Consider the following 19,095-nt stretch of genomic DNA (forward strand, 5'->3'; position numbering starts at 1 on the left):
TAGGAATTCTGCCAGATGACAGGCACTAGGCGCCATTTTCTACTTCATTTGGAAGAGAAAATTATCCTGAAATGAAGATTTGATTGACAGCTGCATGTCGTGATATGATTGGTTGAAATGGGGTAGAAATTTGATAGTACTAGGTGACGTCAGCAAACTGTACATTACTGTTATCAATGAAATCTTGAAAAATGAACTTTTGATGTGAAAAAGTGTGAAAAACTAAAGAAATTAGATTGTTGTGATTTTCTTTGCATACATTATTAAATAGGTGCACTGCATACCCAGGTATTTCAACTAAAAGAAAATAAAAGTCATTTTTGGGTTCAGCTCGACTTTAATAACCATCTGTATGCGCATTCATGAAAACCATACTATGACAACTTGGAGAGTTTCACGTTCATGTTCTTCCCACATTGGCATCGACTTAGTTCTTATTTCATTCATTCATTATTTTCTCATTTTAGAGGTAGAGATGATTGTCATTCTTGTCAATAGGTATGGCGGTATAACAGTGGGGAACATCCAGAAATCAATCCCAGCATCCTTTGGGAGGAAGACACCTCCCATGGTTCGCAAGATAGCAGTTCGCAGATCAGCTCAGGTAAGACAATCAGTCTGCAATGGACTAGGAGGATTACTACACAAAGAAGAGCGACTGCTGACAGAACTCCCCCTTGTGTCCAGGTGTTGTATAACAATAAAGGCTACCACAGCATGCCGACCTATCTCAATGTCCTCAACAATGCTATCCTTCGTGCCAACCTGCCCGCATCCAAGGGCAACCCTGCTGCATACGGTAATTTTGTATTTAATTTAACCTTTATTTGATATTAATAACAATCATAATCATAATCATAATAATGGATTCTATTTAAATATTGATTTTCACAGTGCTTAAAGACGCTTTACATTCACAGGATAAGAAACAACTTTCATGAAAATGAATAATAGGAATAAAATAGATGGGAGAGATAAAAAGAAGAAAAAGATTGCAAGTCTTTTTTGAAGGATGGTAGGGTGTTAGCCTGTTGACCAGGTCAGTAGGGGAAAGCTGCTGGATGAGGGCGGAGTCGGGGAGGGTCTCAGCCAAAACAGGTCGATCTCATTGAGACACAGGGTCTCATTCTCAAGAGAGGCCTGCTACTAATATAAGATACAGCCTGGCTGCTGAGTACTGGGAATAACTTTCCCATTGGAATAACAAGTTGGAAACAATCGTCGCTTGGTTTTTTGGGAGCGTTTTTGGTTTGTTGATTACCGTACATGGACATAAACAAAGGTGTGTGTGTCTGTGTGTGTGTGTGTGTGTGTGTGTGTGTGTGTGTGTGTGTGTGTGTGTGCGCGCGTGCATGCGTGTGCACATTTGTGTTTTGCAGGGACAAACCACCCAATGAATCGGACCAGCGCCAGCCTTTCTTTGGACTACCTGTAAGTTGCTCAGCACCATTTACTTTATTCTCTTTTTCTTCTTTGGTGGTTTTTACCTCGGCACTATTGCTACGGCGTCATGGTCATCAAGGCAAAATTCAGCTCAGGTACTCAGGGTGGAAACACTTCACTCCTCTATGGTTTTACATTATCAAACTACTTCACTCCTCTATGGTTGTACACTATCAAACTACATCACTCCTTTATGCCTAAACACTATCAAACTACACTACTCCTCTATAGCTGAACACTATCAAACTACATCACTCCTCTCTAGCTGAACACTATCAAACTACATCACTCCTCTCTAGCTGAACACTATCAAACTACATCACTCCTTTATACCTAAACACTATCAAACTACATCACTCCTCTATAGCTGAACACTATCAAACTACATCACTCCTCTCTAGCTGAACACTATCAAACTACATCACTCCTCTCTAGCTGAACACTATCAAACTACATCACTCCTCTCTAGGTGAACACTATCAAACTACATCACTCCTCTCTAGCTGAACACTATCAAACTACATCACTCCTTTATACCTAAACACTATCAAACTACATCACTCCTCTATAGCTGAACACTATCAAACTACATCACTCCTCTATAGCTGAACACTATCAAACTACATCACTCCTTTATGCCTAAACACTATCAAACTACATCACTCCTCTATAGCTGAACACTATCAAACTACATCACTCCTCTATAGCTGAACACTATCAAACTACATCACTCCTCTATAGCTGAACACTATCAAACTACATCACTCCTCTCTAGGTGAACACTATCAAACTACATCACTCCTCTCTAGCTGAACACTATCAAACTACATCACTCCTCTATAGCTGAACACTATCAAACTACATCACTCCTCTCTAGGTGAACACTATCAAACTACATCACTCCTCTATAGCTGAACACTATCAAACTACATCACTCCTCTATAGCTGAACACTATCAAACTACATCACTCCTCTATAGCTGAACACTATCAAACTACATCACTCCTCTATAGCTGAACACTATCAAACTACATCACTCCTCTATAGCTGAACACTATCAAACTACATCAGGGTTTAAATCATTTAAGAAGTGTGAGAATCAAGTCTCTTTTTTAATTAGCACAATCTCCTCTGCTCCTCTACATCCAGGCTCCAGGGGACAGATGTGGTCATTGCTATCTTCATCATTGTGGCCATGTCCTTTGTGCCAGCCAGCTTTGTGGTGTTCCTGGTTGCAGAGAAATCCACCAAGGCCAAACACCTGCAGTTTGTCAGCGGCTGTGACCCCGTGATCTACTGGCTGGCTAACTACATGTGGGACATGGTGAGGGAGGACGTTCATGTGGACGTGTGTGTGTGTGTGTGTGTGTGTGTGTGTGTGTGTGTGTTTGTGAGAAGATGGCAGGTTTCTTGTCATCCCCTCTAAATATCAGATTGTATTTGAATTATCCTAAACCAATTTCCCAAAGCCATCCACTGATTCATTTTTGATTCACATCGAGGTAGCTGAGATGATATCCCACACAACTACTAATCGCTTAAAATAACCTTACATTTACATTAATCCACCTCTTAATTTATGCAAAATCCCCTTAAAAATACTTCCCGGAGTTATTAATGGAGGAGACATGTTACCAGATGTTAACACATCTTTTTACCAGGAGACATCAAAACCACCTTAAACACGACTTAACACAACTTCATTTTTGACTCATCATTACTTTATCATTTAATGTAAAACCTACTTTATAATTTAATTTAAGGAGACAACAACATCGATAACTCATTAATAACCTTGTAAAACCTTACAAACCCATAATGCTAACCTTACTTTACAGTATTAAAGCTGATATTTTTTAGTCGATAATTTATGTTTATGTAATTAAGGAAATTTCAGGGAGAAAATGAAGGGCTTTGGCTTCTTGGCATTGATTGATTGATTGGTTGACTTTATTCATGGATATAGAGACAATAAAAGATAAAAGGGATAGCATGTAAAAGTGTAAAGTACCGGTAAACACTTATTTCCAACATGGTCCCTGATGTTTTAAAAACAGGACAAACAGTAACACAAAACATAGCCATCTAAAAACTGTAGCAAAAAAACCCATGACAATCATAGTATACATTAAACACCAATACACATGGTATTTCAAAATCCTGTCCTAAAGTCTTCCATCATAGTCACAATCAAATTACATCCGAAAATACAAACATTTACACAAAATAGAAACAGTCATCACAGTGAACACAATATGCTCACAGGCCACATTAGGCCTACGAAACTATTCCTTCACCTTACTCCAGAAGATGAGCGTGGACTAAACTAGAGCTGTGCATCTTCACTGATCTCACGATTCGATACGATTCGATTATACAAGTCTACGATTCGATTTGATTCGATTATTCGATGCATCTCCGATGCATCGCGATGCATCTTAAATCGATGCATCACTTTTTCCGCAATACATGATTTATTTTTTCTCACTTTCTTTTTTCTCAGTGTGGCTACTTTTCCAATAAAAGTGCATTTGGAATTGCATTGTATTATGATCCATAATTAAAATAAACAACTGCATGTACTTACATTCTATTTTATTTGATTATTAAAAAAAAAGAAAAAGAAAAAAAAAATTAAATAATCGATTTTTGATATTTGTTAATCGATTCAGAATCGTCCTATTAAGCACCGCGATGCATCTCTGAATCGATTATTTTCGGCAGCTCTAGACTAAACACTACATGACATAGAAACGCACAGGCGAGGCAATTGACTTATCCCGATTTTTGAATGGGAAAGAGATATAATGAGTAAAATTGAGTGTTTCTCCAAGTCTGAGTGCTCGCTCTCGTCTGGTCTCTCCCCAGCTGAACTACCTGGTACCCGCCACGTGTTGTGTCCTCATTCTATTCGTGTTCGACCTGCCGGCCTGCACCTCCCCCACAAACTTCCCCGCAGTCCTCTCCCTCTTCCTCCTCTACGGGTGAGTCATCTTATGTTTGTACATTTTACATTTGAGCCATTTAGTGGATGCTAACTCGCAATGGCTATGTTGTCATGGACAGAGTAACCTGGTTATTGCCCATCTCATTAAGCCTTAATCAAGTTAAGCAGTTTACACAGTCAGACCTTTGATCCAAAAGCCCTGTTTGATACCATTCCCTATTACAGAAATAGTGGCCCTGTTTGCCATTTTTTACAAGTGTCCGAATTCTCAACTGTTAATTTCATTCACTATATAGTCCACTATAAAATGCCCACAATGCATTGCAATTTCTAGTGAACAGCAATTATAAAGCGGCTCTCTCAAATCAAACAATCTGATTGGTTCACAGCTGTGGTATATTTATCGTATACCACAGCTAGAGCCGCATCCCCGAAAAACACTCCGCCTCTGAGAAAACAAATGGTAGCTAGCTAGCCTGCTATCCTCGCAAACGGGAGCTCCTAAGCCAACCTGTGTCACCATAATACCCAGAGTGCCTTGCGCTAGTGTTTACTGTCATCTCCTGCTAGTGACGTCATCAGTATGCAACAGCTGAACTAGCTAGCCGCAAGCTAGCTAATGGCGATAACAACATTCGCTAGCTGCCTATCGAAATAGAAACATTTAAGGTTAGCTTCGACCTCCGGGGTGGCTTATCTATGGACGAGTGGATTGAGCAGTGCTTAACGGACACGTTATCTCCAGAAAAAAGCCACCTAGCCTCGTACCTAACATTAGCACAAGCATTAGCCAAAGTTAGCTAGCTAAGGTTAGCTGTTTGTCAACAAGCCTGTCTAGCTGACATTACGTCCAGCAACTGGGTCGGTTGTGCAGGAAGCCAGGAGGGACTATTTTATTACGCGGAAGAGTATGATTTATTAATTTTTGATCGTTCCCCATAGTTCACTAAACACTACATGTGGAATAGTGAGTGAGTGAATGAGTGAACCATTCTGAACATGGCTAATGTGATTGAGTCTTCCAGTTCCCATGAATAAAACAATCAACAGAATATTCCTCCTTCCTCTTTGGCTGAGCAACAGTACGTTACTTCTAATACAGTGGAAAGAAATTATGATACCGATAGTATTTCTCGCCGCCATGTTTTTTGACTGTTGGAGTTTGAATTTGCGCAGAAGGTGAAAACCAAAAGTGAAGCGAGTTTAGAGGTTTTCATGCCACAGTAAAATGTTTCATATGGTTAAGCTAAAGAGAGAGTAGAAAGCGTTGTTTTTTACTTCCCCCTTGAAGTTTCTCAAGAGGAAAATGCTCAAAAGTCATCCGATTTGTGTGAATTTGACGCCACCGCAGGCCACGCTCCCCCTTGTCCTCATTTATATGGTAATTAACGATGAATAAGATGAAAAATATCTCTCCCCGCTCGCGTGACCTAGAAAAAAAGGCTGAGGCGCTGGCTGTCCCCTTGATTACAGTTATGATCACTAATGCATAATTCATAATCGCCTGTCTCCAATCCCGATTTCACATAGGTCGAATTAATATTTGAATGTAAATTGAAATGGCCTATCATGGTATCTTCACCTGCTGTAAACTGATAAGCAATACCAACTGCTCAGCATCAGCATTTTTTGTGATCCATATCAATAATGCACATAATCATGAATTAAAAATACGAAATCATTATCACTGGAAATGTCAGTAAAATATATACTGTATATACATAATTCAAGTACTGTGTGTATGCAATCATATCAAATCATATCATGAGGTCCTTGACAATATTAAGTCCTATATTTTCTTGATTTGACATGGGTATATTTTCATCATATGACAGAGTTGCATGGCGGATGTGTTTGTGTGTGGTTTGCTGTTTTGATGTAAAGTGCAATGAGTTTCCCTGCACAGTATATGAAATGTGCTATACCAGTCAAGTTTGACTCTCTGATTGTTCCAGGTGGTCCATCACTCCCATCATGTACCCTGCCTCCTTCTGGTTCGAGGTTCCCAGCACTGCCTATGTCTTCCTCATTGTCATCAACCTCTTCATAGGCATCACTGCCACGGTGGCGACCTTCCTTCTCAAGCTCTTTGAGCATGACAAGGTCAGTTTGACCCTCGTTACTGCAGCTTTTTATTTTGCCTGAGACAAATCTGCTTCCCAACCATCTCCAAAGCGCTGGCGTACTCTTCAGAGGTTGCTTATGTTCAACAGCGACTGTGAACAGCTGATTGTGTTTCTAAATGTACAACTTGGCCCGTTTCAATAGAACTAAATAGATATTCATACATAATATCTGTGTGGTTTTTGACTAGGAACTGATCATTCTACCATTGATATGTCTAATTGATTTTGTGTTTAGATAATCAGCGTGTTAGCTAGCTAACCGTAGTATCAGGTCAGCTAATGGGGAAGTCCCACCAGGAACGTCAGGTACGCGTTCCGGCTCCGACGCGCTCGTCGGAGCTGCTCGCGGGCATTTTAGTCAACGTGTGTGATCCCACCAGGCACGCAACAACGCGCATCAGAAGCGGCTCGACGCCCCGCTCCGCTAAAGATACGCGGCAGTTCTATTTTTCACGGATGACGCCTGGAAGCTGCGTCAAGCTGCACAGAGCAGATCGTTCAGCCCGGAAGTCAGACACAGCAACTGCACGAGAATCCGGTAGATTTTCATAATAAAAACGTGTGCAGACCCAATACCGACTCCTTCTCCCCCTCTCCCCCTGTAGTCGTTCAAGTAGACGAAGAAATGCAAGAGTTCTCCTGCTGCTAACAGTCACTGTATGACAAATTAAGAAATAATTTCAGCCTACTTACTTACCCATGGTAGAAGCACAACAATCAAGGGAAAATGACCAAATCAAAAGCAAGTCAACGACAGACTGTGTTGTTTGTGTGTTGTGCTCTTTACATCCACCCCATTGTACACACAGTATCGCGCGATCTCGTAAATCCCGCGCGATCTTGTATCCAGCTGGCAGGCAGCGCTCGGAAGCGCTCCGCTTCTGAAGCGCGTGCGGTGGGACATGCCGACGTGCAGAAGACGGAGCAAAACCGCGGCGCAGACGGAACGCTGCGCAGACGGGCCTGGTGCGACCAAGGTGTAACCGTCTTGTTGTAAACAAGTATGGTAATTTACACTCTAGTTAACGTGTCTATAAGAAGCTTGTGTTAGTAGTAACATGTAGTTGCATTGGATTGCATTCGAATTGTATGCTAAATGACATATGGCACAATTGCAAATTAAAAAACAGCAGCAGCGTGCACACTCCAAAATAAAGTAAATCAAGGTGCAGGGCCAAGGTAGAAACTTAAAAAAGGAGAAAAGGCCAGCAGCACTCCACAATGTCCTTCGTGCGTTTAATAAGGTCTTGTGCAGCACAGCATCAACGCTGATGAAGGCTACCTGCTGTGCATCACTACACAGTCTTCATCAGCTAAGACCTAACTAACTCACTAACGTGATTTAAAGTCACACCATCACTAACGTTGGGTGTATTTCACCCGATGCAATATACCCCATAAAACATACTTCTCATCAAAATATCTTAAAGTACAACAATACATGGCAAATTGAGGTACTCTTCTTTTGTTTTTAAATGTGAAATATCACAAAAAACACAAAAAAGTATATTATGGGGGACACTATAAAAAATATGTCAAATTCGGGAAAAATGAGGTAATCGTTATAAAAATTTAAAAAACAAAACAAAACAGGAGCTCCCAACTTCTCCTTCGGTCCACCCATTCATGGGACTTGTGTGGTGAAAAAAAAAAAAAAAGTCACCACAATACCATTAACCCTAACCCGAAGATATTTTACCCTCTATCACTAACGTCGGGTGAAAATCACCCGAACACGTAGCCGGTAGAAAAAACCATGAATGGGAGCAGGGAAACAAACTTACATTCAATGACGTCAGTGAGCATCCTGAAGGTACCTAAGGACCCGCCCACCTCAGACAGCAGCAAGACAATGAAAATCACGCGAATTCAATTGTCCGGGTGAAAATCACCCGACGTTAGTGTTCTAGGGTCAAGAAAGAACACACATTAGGACTAAATGGGAACAATTTCACAGATCCTCCCCCTCCCTCCAAAATAGAGCATTGTGGAATAGAACGAGGTGGTTTTGTGTTGCAGCACTATCAGAGTTAGCCTGTGGGTGCTTCTGTACGTATTCCTTCACTCCCTCGGTTTCTCCTCCAGGATCTGAAAAGAGTCAACAGCTACCTGAAGTCCTGCTTCCTCATCTTCCCCAACTACAACCTCGGCCACGGCCTGATGGAGATGGCCTACAATGAGTACATCAACGAATACTACGCCAAAATAGGTAAGGTAATAAGATGATTTTGCTCTTATGACATCACTATGACTGACAGTAGAATGACATCATCAGTGCCTATGACATCATCAGTGATGTCATAAGATGATATTACCTGTTCATTGGCACCTCAGGTGTTCATTGGCAAACTTCAGACGGGCCTGTAGGTACATAAACCGAAAACCTAACTATGTAATTTAGGGTCTTATGTGACTAATTGTAAGCCTCAAAAGGTTTGAGACATTAGTTTCAAGCCAAATCCTAAATATCGCCATTTCAATGTTTACAATTTTTCTTGAGGCAGCATCAAAAATACATCTATGACAATGTAATGTACGAATGCATTTAGTGTAAACACAATTATAGAATGCTTCATCATTTTGGAAATGAATGTGTGCGTGTCTGTGGGATGTCACCCAGGGCTGGTTTTCAGTGCAGTCCTTTTTCAGGTCCAGGCCCGGTTTTACAGGGGTGCAAAAGCACGCATTGCACCCTTATTTTAATTGTCTGCATGCTCAGTTGAAAAGAGTGGGGGGGGGGGGGGGGGGGGAAATTATGTCATAATAATAAAAGATAATGTAGCCTAGTAGAGTGTTGTATGTTCTGAAATACTTATGTTGCAATATTCTTTGCTTAAACACTTTACAGCATTTAAAGAGATTATTTGGTCTTAACCAAAGGTACTGTACAATGAAATCTCCATGCTGCAGCTGCACACTTACTGTTTAAACTTGAATTATAATTGTTGTTTTTCTTTGTTCTTTGATGTGAATGTATGGCTTTTTAGAACCTATATGTAACATTTTAAGGTTGAGATAATTGTATTATCATTATATGGTCCAAATATTTCAGTAAAGCACTTGAAACACTTGAAATATTCTTGCTTGGCTGGTATCATTCTATTTGAAATGATGGTAAAATGCATTATTTTTAGTAAAATAACATGTCAAATTTTTCGGGCGGCCAGCCACCCGGGTCGGCCGGTGCATGTGCACCCCTTCCTATCTAGGATGCATCCCTAGTCATCTTGTTCTGGAACCGGCCCTGTTCAGGTCCTCCCTGTCTGCTTTTCAGTTGATGGTGTCTTGTTAAACAGACACTGAATCTGTGTTTTCAGGCCAGTTTGACAAGATGAAGTCTCCATTTGAGTGGGACATCGTGACTCGAGGACTCGTTGCCATGACAATCGAGGGCTTTGTCGGCTTCCTCATCACCATCCTGTGCCAGTATAACTTCCTCAGCAAACCTCCGTGAGTCTGTTAGCATGTTGGTGTATATAAATAAACCTCTGTGAGTCTGTTAGCATGTTGGTGTATATAAATAAACCTCCGTGAGTCTGTTAGCATGTTGGTGTATATAAATAACATGACATATAACATACTGCTTTGTGTGTACACGTGTACAATGGAATCTGATTAAATCTATTTACTTATTTATTTAATTTGGCGGGGGACAGTACAAGTCAATCAACATTTTAGTTCACACTTAAATGTAAATGTGTTAGCCAAGAGGCTAATTTCTGTATTCCCCAGGCAGGTCAAGAGCATAATCATTACAATAAACAAGAATACATGTTAGAAAAAATAAAACAGTATAAAAGTTAGTAAATATAAACAGTGCAGTACTATTAAAAATAATTAATAAAAACAATAATAACTCAACTAACTTAACTTAACTTATTTCCTACCAATATGGCGCTTTACAATACACACAGCTCATTGGCTGTGTTTGCTATGTGATTGATTGTGATCATTTGTGAATTTATTACAATCACCTGTTATTTTCCCATCAAGATGGCCATGTGATGATGCAACTGAATGCTATGAATTGCTCTCTCTACTTGCATGTAAAACCCACAGCTGGATGCAACAAGTCCAAGTGAGTTTGCTAGGGGGTTGTTGAAATGCATTCTGGGAAATGCTGTGCACTACTAGCCAAATGTGGCGCAAAATGCACTAACTGAAATTGAAGTAGACAAGGCAAGTTCAGGGGAAATGTGTACACCAAAAAACGAAACTACAGCAGCTCATCAGAAAATATCGATGACATAACAGTGAAACAGTATGTCCAGTAGGGTGGATTTATCCTTCAAGAATAAGCTGTCATTGCCAAGTGCTCCCTGTTTACATAAAGTGCTGTGTAAGTTTAACAAGTGAGTATACAATGTACGGTTACAGGAATAAGTTAGTGCCCGAGTAGAAATGTGTGTGTGTGTGTGTGTTGATCCAGGAGAGTGCCAGTCAGCTGCCAGCCGATAGAGGATGATGATGTAGACGTTGCTTGTGAGAGGCGAAGAGTGCTGCGAGGAGACGCCGACAACGACATGCTGAAGATCGACAACCTCACAAAGGTCGCCACAGTTAATACAAAAACAATATCCAAATCGCAATATTGACTGCTGCAGTTTTCAAATCACTGGAAGTTAAAATTGTATCTCATGGCAATTAGTGTGAAATGCACACTTTACTTAAACATCAATAATTCTTGAATGGGTTGTCCGATTGGCTCACGGTAAATAAACACTAGAAGAAATCACACTTAAACAGCCTGTTGAAATCCAGTATTGATTGGGCAATTACCACGAGATCAAGCTGAAACAGACCTATCAACTTTGTTATTGTGGATAAACTCCCCTGATTAGATTGAGTTTGACTGTCATATCAACAATTATTACTGTACGACACTTTACATTTTTCGCATGTTAAAATAGTGTTAACTTATCACAACAAAATCTGAAAAAGATGTGAACTGTTCATGTGACGTTCATCTGCGTGCACTCTTTGCCTTCTCGCTCAGGTCTACAAGTCCAGGAAGATGGGTCATATCCTGGCCGTGGACAGGTTGTGTCTGGGCGTTCGTCCCGGCGAATGCTTTGGCTTGCTGGGGGTGAACGGAGCCGGGAAGACCACCACCTTTAAAATGCTTACCGGCGACGAGAGCACCACAGGAGGGGAGGCCTTCATCAGTGGAAACAGGTACAATACCGGGAGGACAGGCCCTTTCACTGTACAGGAATACACCCGGTTTTGGGGAGTTGTCCAGGTCAACCTCCGGCCTTCCATGTCAACACTTTAGCATGCACTATACTGAGCGATACTGTAGATCGCCTGATACTGACATTTGTCCAGAAATACCGTATGCACCAACTTATATACAGAGACTACGCTGAATGTCCAAGCAGAATGCAAGAAAGCAGCATCATACATGTATGTATTATTATGGATTATTATGTGTGGTGTGCAGCAGAGGCCTGCTACACGACCCGAACCTGACGGGACCCGAGACCCGATTCTGGGTATTGGACAGGTAGGGTTAAATAAACAGTTAGGGCTGGGGTCAGGTAGGGTTAAATAAACAGTTAGGGCTGGGGTCAGGTAGGGTTAAATAAACAATTAGGGCTGGGGTCAGGTAGGGTTAAATAAACAGTTAGGGCTGGGGTCAGGTAGGGTTAAATAAACAATTAGGGCTGGGGTTGGGTAGGGTTAAATAAACAGTTAGGGCTGGGGTCAGGTAGGGTTAAATAAACAATTAGGGCTGGGGTCGGGTAGGGTTAAATAAACAGTTAGGGCTGGGGTCAGGTAGGGTTAAATAAACAGTTAAGGCTGGGGTCGGGTAGGGTTAAATAAACAATTAGGGCTGGGGTCAGGTAGGGTTAAATAAACAATTAGGGCTGGGGTCAGGTAGGGTTAAATAAACAGTTAAGGCTGGGGTCGGGTAGGGTTAAATAAACAGTTAAGGCTGGGGTCAGGTAGGGTTAAATAAACAATAGACCCTTCTCATGGGGGCCATTTTGTGTCGAGAAGCCAGGGTAAACACAGGTGCAAGCAAAACACTAATGAGGGTTTCCAAATCCCAATCATGGAAGTTGGAAACCCTCATTAGTGTTTTGCTTGCACCTGTGTTTACCCTGGCTTCTCGACACAAAATGGCCCCCGTGAGAAGGGTCTATTAGGGCTGGGGTCGGGTAGGGTTAAATAAACAATTAGGGCTGGGGTCGGGTAGGGCTCGTTATGGTCACAGAGAATGTGGGCTCTGGGTTCATTTCCAGGCCCGGGCAGACCTCTAGTGTGCAGTAGTGTGTCTGGTCATTTTGGACAAATTAAATATGTAAGGGATAATGTATTGTGAGCCGGTGATTACTGGCGAAATAATGACCGACAGGTGAATGATTGAGCCTGACGCGCAGCGGACGGCTTAATCATTCACCTGAAGGTCATTATTTCCAGTAATCACCGGCTCACTATACATTATCCCCCTTAGAACACGGCCTACAACTAAATCATTCAATAATCTGACAAAAATAATTATTCAAATAGATTTTTTATTAGCGTTTTCAACGACAAAGCGGTTTCATTCGTAATTGGCACACAAGACACCACAGCTGCAACTGGTTGGCCTAATTAGTAGTGTCTGCTGACAAAAGGCTCTTATCAACTGATTAATCCAGGTGTGGCAGAGCAGCGGTCGGTTGTCGAGAAATAATGACCGGTGAATCTTGTTGATTGACCAATCAGAATCGAGTATTCAAGAGAGCCGTGTTCTAAATATATATATATACTGTGAAGCACTCTATAATGTCAAACTAGATAACTACCAAGGCCAGGTACGAAATCAATAATGTTGTGTGCGTGCGTGCGTGCGTGCGTGCGTGCGTGCGTGTGTGTGTGTGTGTAGCATCCTGAAGGAGCTGTTGCGTGTCCAGCAGAGTATCGGCTACTGCCCACAGTTTGACGCACTGTTTGAAGATCTGACGGCCAGGGAGCACCTGGAGCTTTACACTCGCCTCCGTGGCATTCCCTGGAAGGACCAGGAGAGGGTAGAAAACACACACACACACACCACTCACACACACACACACACACACACACACACCACTCACACACACACACACACACACACACACCACTCACACACGCACACGCACACACACACACACATACACCCACCACACACACACCATACACACACACACACACACACACACACCACACACACACACACACACACACACACACACACACCACTCACACACACACACACACACACACACACACACACCACTCACACACATACACACACATACACACACACCATACACACACACCACTCACACACACACGCACACACACACACACACACACCACACACACACACACACACACACACACACCCCGCTGAACCTCTTTTAAAGCTGCTCTAGTTAATAGTTGATGTCAAACTACACCTGCAAAGTGGGGCAGTAACACTTTATAAGGGTACATTAATTCACATTTAGTTCATCCTTAATAAGCTACCTGCTTAATGAGCAGTAACTACTAGAGGGCACACTATCTCATGCCTTCTGGTTCTGCCCTTCTTTAACGGGATTCTGGGCCAAAATATTTGACTGGTACTCTAAAGGCCTATAAAATAACCCTGCAGCCGGAGGCAGAACTCGCCATCTTCGGCTGCTCGGAGTCCTCTCTGGACTTCCCTACAGCTGTGCAACAATCTCTGACACTGGGGACAACTGTTGCCAAAAAACAAATTCTGAAGGAATGGAAGTCCTCCTCACCTTCTTTTCACGTGTGGCTGATGGACATGATCTCTGTTGTACACATGGAGAGACTCAGGTCCCTGAGAACCGACTCGCTTAAAAGGTTCTCGGCTATCAGGGACCCGTTTTGGGCCGACTTTGACGAGGTTAACAATGACTAGTGACTGAGGTTGGGGGTAGCGGATGGCTTGTTCGGTGGGTATCTCATGGACCCCCTGTATGGGATCGCATGCATGTTGTCTCTTGCAAATACATAAGCACCTTATGCGACTGGTAGCACCATGTTGAATGTTGATGTCTGTATTTTTTTTTCTTTTTCTTTTCCTGTGTCTGATCCCGTTTGTCTTGTTCGTTTACTGTTCTATAAAAACTGAAAATAAAATATTGGGGGGGAAAAGCATTAAGTACTGTAACCTTTAATTAACAGCCTTGAATGTAAGCTTTCTCTACCTTTAACTTCAGTGTCTTCATGCCTCAACCCAACCGTCCAGAACACCATTAGATTACGAGACACTAGGGGTTGCATTGACTCGTCGAGACTAGGGATGTAACGATAACCGGTTTTAATGATAACCGTGATAAAATTCCTTATGATAACCATACCCTTTCAAATTTTCATTATCATTAAAACCGTGGTACCGTGATTACAGTGCTTTGAAAAACATGGTAAATACTGTCCATCAACTAAAGTTGGCAACAGTCTCCCAGATGCAAACGTGCAGCCTTGGAGAAATGATTTCAGTGAGTGTATCAATCCTTTTTGGGTCTGAGTTTTCAATATAAAACGTAAAATGATTTCAGTGAGTCTCTCAGTACTTTTTGAACATTTTCAGCAACTTTATTTACGAATACCGTGATAATACGATAACCGTGATAATTTTGATCACGGTAATCGTGATGTGAAATTTTCATACCGTTACATCTCTAACAAGGACGCCTAAATGAAACTTGTGGGTTCAGCGTAGGTGGAGCTTAGGTTGAGCGTTGCTTCGGCGTCCTGTGTGAACGGGCTGTTAACAGTGTGCTGCCTGCAACATTTGCCTCCAGCCATGTGGCATTAGGACATACTGAAATGAGAGCTTACTAATCTTTGGCCATATGGCTCCTGAAGGGGAGGAGGGTAGAGGGGGAGGGGTGGGATGGGACATGTAGGTCAGCTTGAAACACAGAACAAAGGCTGTTGAACAAATCATTCTTGCCTGAACTGCAATGTAATCAAAAAAAATTACCTCAGAATTATGGCAATATGTGTTCTTCAAATGCAGGTAAATAGGCCAAAGAATAGGCCACGCCTCCCAACCTGTTAGAGCTGCTCCCCGCTAGGGCCCATATATATATATATATATATATATATGGATATTGTATCAGGGTGGGCATGGCCATCCCTTGGTGGTGCCCCACCTGTTAGTGATATCTAAGTCCTGTGTTGCAAACAGAATGGGCATTCTTATCTTGTGGCCATAGAGGTCTGCTACATGCCACGTTAAGCCCGACTGTGATGCAACTTTTGAAGCCAAACCCGAAATCCAAACGTTCTTATTAACTCATTGGCTGCCAGCCATTTCTGGAAAACGGACGCTCCCAGTGCCAGCCCTTTCAGAGCGTTTTCAGTGATTTCTCAAGACCCACAGAATATTGTGTGATATTACTATGTAAACACAGAACACGCCCAAAAACGATGAGACTCTCTTGTATCATCAGAAAAAAAAAGTTTATTTGTATCATTTTCTGGTTTCACCAGAAACAGATGTTTCAAACTAGAACTGGAGATAATTACCCTTTTGTGAAATGAAGCATTTCAAGCACATCACTGACTCTGAAGCTAATATTTTCTGATGTAGTGACACCTCAAATATCTGAACAGTAATTTCCTTCAATAAAACAGCAAAAACAAAGGAATTTTGATGGCAAAATAATATTTTTTAGCTGCAACCAGCAGCGCTGGCCCCTGCGTGCGCAGACCCTACACCTTCTTGCTGGTCTTGATTTACTGCTGGTGGGCATCAGGTATTCCAGCTTGTGTTTGCCAATCTGTCCATCGAGCCTGCTGTCTGGGTCTGTGTTGTATGGTGCCCTGCGTGCCCCACCCCCCTCAACTGCAAACTCCTCCTCCGTGGGAGTGTCTCTGGTGGCTCTCTGCTGCACGTTTGCTCTGAACTTTCTGCTGCACGTTTCAAAGTGCGCTGCACCCAGCGTCTATTTTCAGAGCGCTCCGCCGTTTTTGTGCGCCGGCTCCCAGCGCTCCCAGCTGAGAATAATTTAACTTTTCAGAAAGACGCTGGTGTCGGGTGCTCCTCTTCTGGCAACTAATCATATGGAGAAACTATCGCAACAGAGACAGAAAGGCTCAATTGTGGGAGCAGATTGGCTGCTGTTCACAGCTAAGGTTACAGCATGCATCGGTTAAAGTTTCCCCATGGCTTCTTCTACTCTTTTTTTCTCATCTTTCTCTAATCCGGAGAGCACTGTCGCCACCTAATGGGTCCGTAAAATAGCTTATACACCTTCAAAACCCCCATATTTTTTACAGGAGATGCATCAGGCTTTGATCCACGTCCCACCGTCAAAAAACGCAATTGACGTCTTTAGACGTCAATGGCAGCCTACGTTACTATTTGAATTGACGTCTTTAGATGTCAATGGCAGCCAATGAGTTAAAAGTCATAGCCTTAGTGCTGGCCTGGCCGGCTTATAACCCACACTTCCTACCGGCGGTAAATGATCATGGATACAGACAGTGGACTAAAGGTGGCATTACAGCCCTTTGTAGAATCATGTCAAATGGGGAAATTGATAGTTTTGAGAACCTAAGCCGATCTTTCGAACTTAACAAGCAGGACTTTTATAGATACTTACAGATTCGTCATTATTTTTTTAATTTTTTAATTTTTTAATTTTTCCCCCCCCCCCCCGATTTTTTATCCCATTTTATCCCCCATTAGTGCTCATTTGATTTCTCTGTCCTGGTTGCTACTCCATCCTCTGCCGATCTGGGGAGAGCCGAGACTGGCTCCATGCTTCCTCCGAGACATGGGCAGTCAGCCAGCTGCTTCTTTTCACCTGACAGAGGAAGCTTCACCGGTAGGACATAGCATGTGGGAGGTTCACGCTATTCCAACCAGTTCCCCTCCCTCTGAACAGGCGCCCTTAACGACCAGAGGAGGAACCACATTAGCAACCAGGATATTGCATGTTTTTGTGAAGGGGGTTCCTATATGAAGGAAACCCCCGGGAGGCACGGGGAGAACATGCAAACTCCACACAGAAAGGCCCTTTTGACGACCCCACCCGGGCGGTGGGCACTCGAGGACATGCGGACGGGCACGCATTCCTTAAGCGTTCACATCGTCCCAGGTGGGAATCGAACCCACGACCTTCGAGCTGTGAGGCGATAGTGCTTACCACTGCACTACCGTACCTCCCTCGTCATTATTTTCTGAAGGAGGTTAGAGGGCCCGAACCTGTAATTCTCTCAAGATTGATCCACACTTTTATAGAAGCTTATAACGGGGAAGATACAAGAAGAATTATCGGTAAACTGTATAGCGCCATTACATCAATGAATAAAAACTCAACAGATTATGTGAGACAGCGCTGGGAAAAGGATTTGAGTGTGGAAGTACCGGAGGAGGTGTGGCTTCAGGCTTGGGAGGCTCATTGCTCTGTCACGAACTCACTGACCTGGAGAGACTTTGGCTGGAAGAGCCTGATTCACTTTTTTATAACACCAAAACAATTCTTTAGGGATCAGACTATGACGATATGGGTCGAAAACGGGAATAAAACTGTCTATTTACATGGATGAAAAGCATGCTGCCACGTGGCCCCCACGGAGCTCCATTCTAGGACTGGCTTGCACACTATTGATCTCAAAACAACGCCTAAGACGGAAAAAAACGCTGCGGAGAAGAACACTGGGTGAGTCGTCAGATAATAATTACGGTAATGTGAGGAGAGGGCTCCAGGTTAAAAAAAATGAAATTCTCCTTTAAGACAAGCAAACCTGAATTTGATCAGTTTTTTTAATTTTTGCACGTATAGCCTATTCCTAGATTATCATTCAAGAATTTTATTTGGGCATTGCAAAACAGAGGTTTCTCATTCTTAATAGGCTAAAACAGCTGTATTTTAAGAAAGAACAATAAACAGTAGTGCAAACGGTATTTTGATATGGCCTACCGGTAATGCAACTTCGCATCTACTCATTACATTTTCTTTTAACAGTGCAAACAGCACGTTACATATTCTTTTGAATAGAACAAACCTGGCAGTTTAAATCATTAGTGCAAAAACATTTTAGATTTCAGATTAAATCTTCTGAACACAACAAAATGGCATGTTACTACTATAGATTAGATACAATGTAAATAGCTTACTCAATGTGCTGTCGTCAGAGTTTAGTTGAATCTAGTAATGCTGACATCGCTTCTCATTAGTCGTGACTCACAACAATCAATGAGAAGCGCATTCTAGGGTAGTTGGACGTAACATGACACCACACAGGCTGAGGGGCAGAGCAGCTCCAGCAGCTACGGAGTTTCTCACTCAATACAAATAGCCCGTCACTCTTTGCACTGCATTGTTTCTCCAATACGGGACAAAGCGCGTCCCGTATCAGTTCAATACGGAACACGTCTTTTTGTTTACAAATTCCACTATTTGTTCCGTATTTTAAGGGACGGTTGGCAACCCTAGCTGCAGCTGAATAGTGATCACCATGAAGCGATTGTCTCCCAAAAAGTGATTCTTTCTCCACATTTCTTGTGACTAACGTTATGGGAAACGACAGTGTAGTCAGTAAACTAGTGCAACGTTTTGAATGAGTTTTACCGGGCGTGCGCTA

General features: G+C 42.4%; 1 protein-coding gene across 1 annotated transcript in view; it reads left to right on the top strand.

Annotated features, from left to right (window-relative positions):
* Window positions 1-19,095, top strand: part of LOC310770740 (ATP-binding cassette sub-family A member 2-like) — a gene marked incomplete at both ends in the record, with an annotated part of 93,225 nt that overhangs the window by 53,501 nt on the left and 20,629 nt on the right. The window contains 11 exons of the mRNA XM_083663457.1: window positions 499-604; window positions 688-799; window positions 1,380-1,431; window positions 2,593-2,767; window positions 4,312-4,427; window positions 6,346-6,493; window positions 8,602-8,730; window positions 9,839-9,966; window positions 10,946-11,066; window positions 11,513-11,691; window positions 13,391-13,532. Coding sequence (XP_083519583.1) covers window positions 499-604; window positions 688-799; window positions 1,380-1,431; window positions 2,593-2,767; window positions 4,312-4,427; window positions 6,346-6,493; window positions 8,602-8,730; window positions 9,839-9,966; window positions 10,946-11,066; window positions 11,513-11,691; window positions 13,391-13,532 — 1,408 coding nt within the window. The remainder of the gene's footprint in view (window positions 1-498; window positions 605-687; window positions 800-1,379; window positions 1,432-2,592; window positions 2,768-4,311; window positions 4,428-6,345; window positions 6,494-8,601; window positions 8,731-9,838; window positions 9,967-10,945; window positions 11,067-11,512; window positions 11,692-13,390; window positions 13,533-19,095) is intronic.

This window comes from Poromitra crassiceps (assembly GCF_964638095.1).
Source record: "Poromitra crassiceps genome assembly, contig: HAP1_SCAFFOLD_211, whole genome shotgun sequence".
Classification (NCBI taxonomy): domain Eukaryota; kingdom Metazoa; phylum Chordata; class Actinopteri; order Beryciformes; family Melamphaidae; genus Poromitra; species Poromitra crassiceps.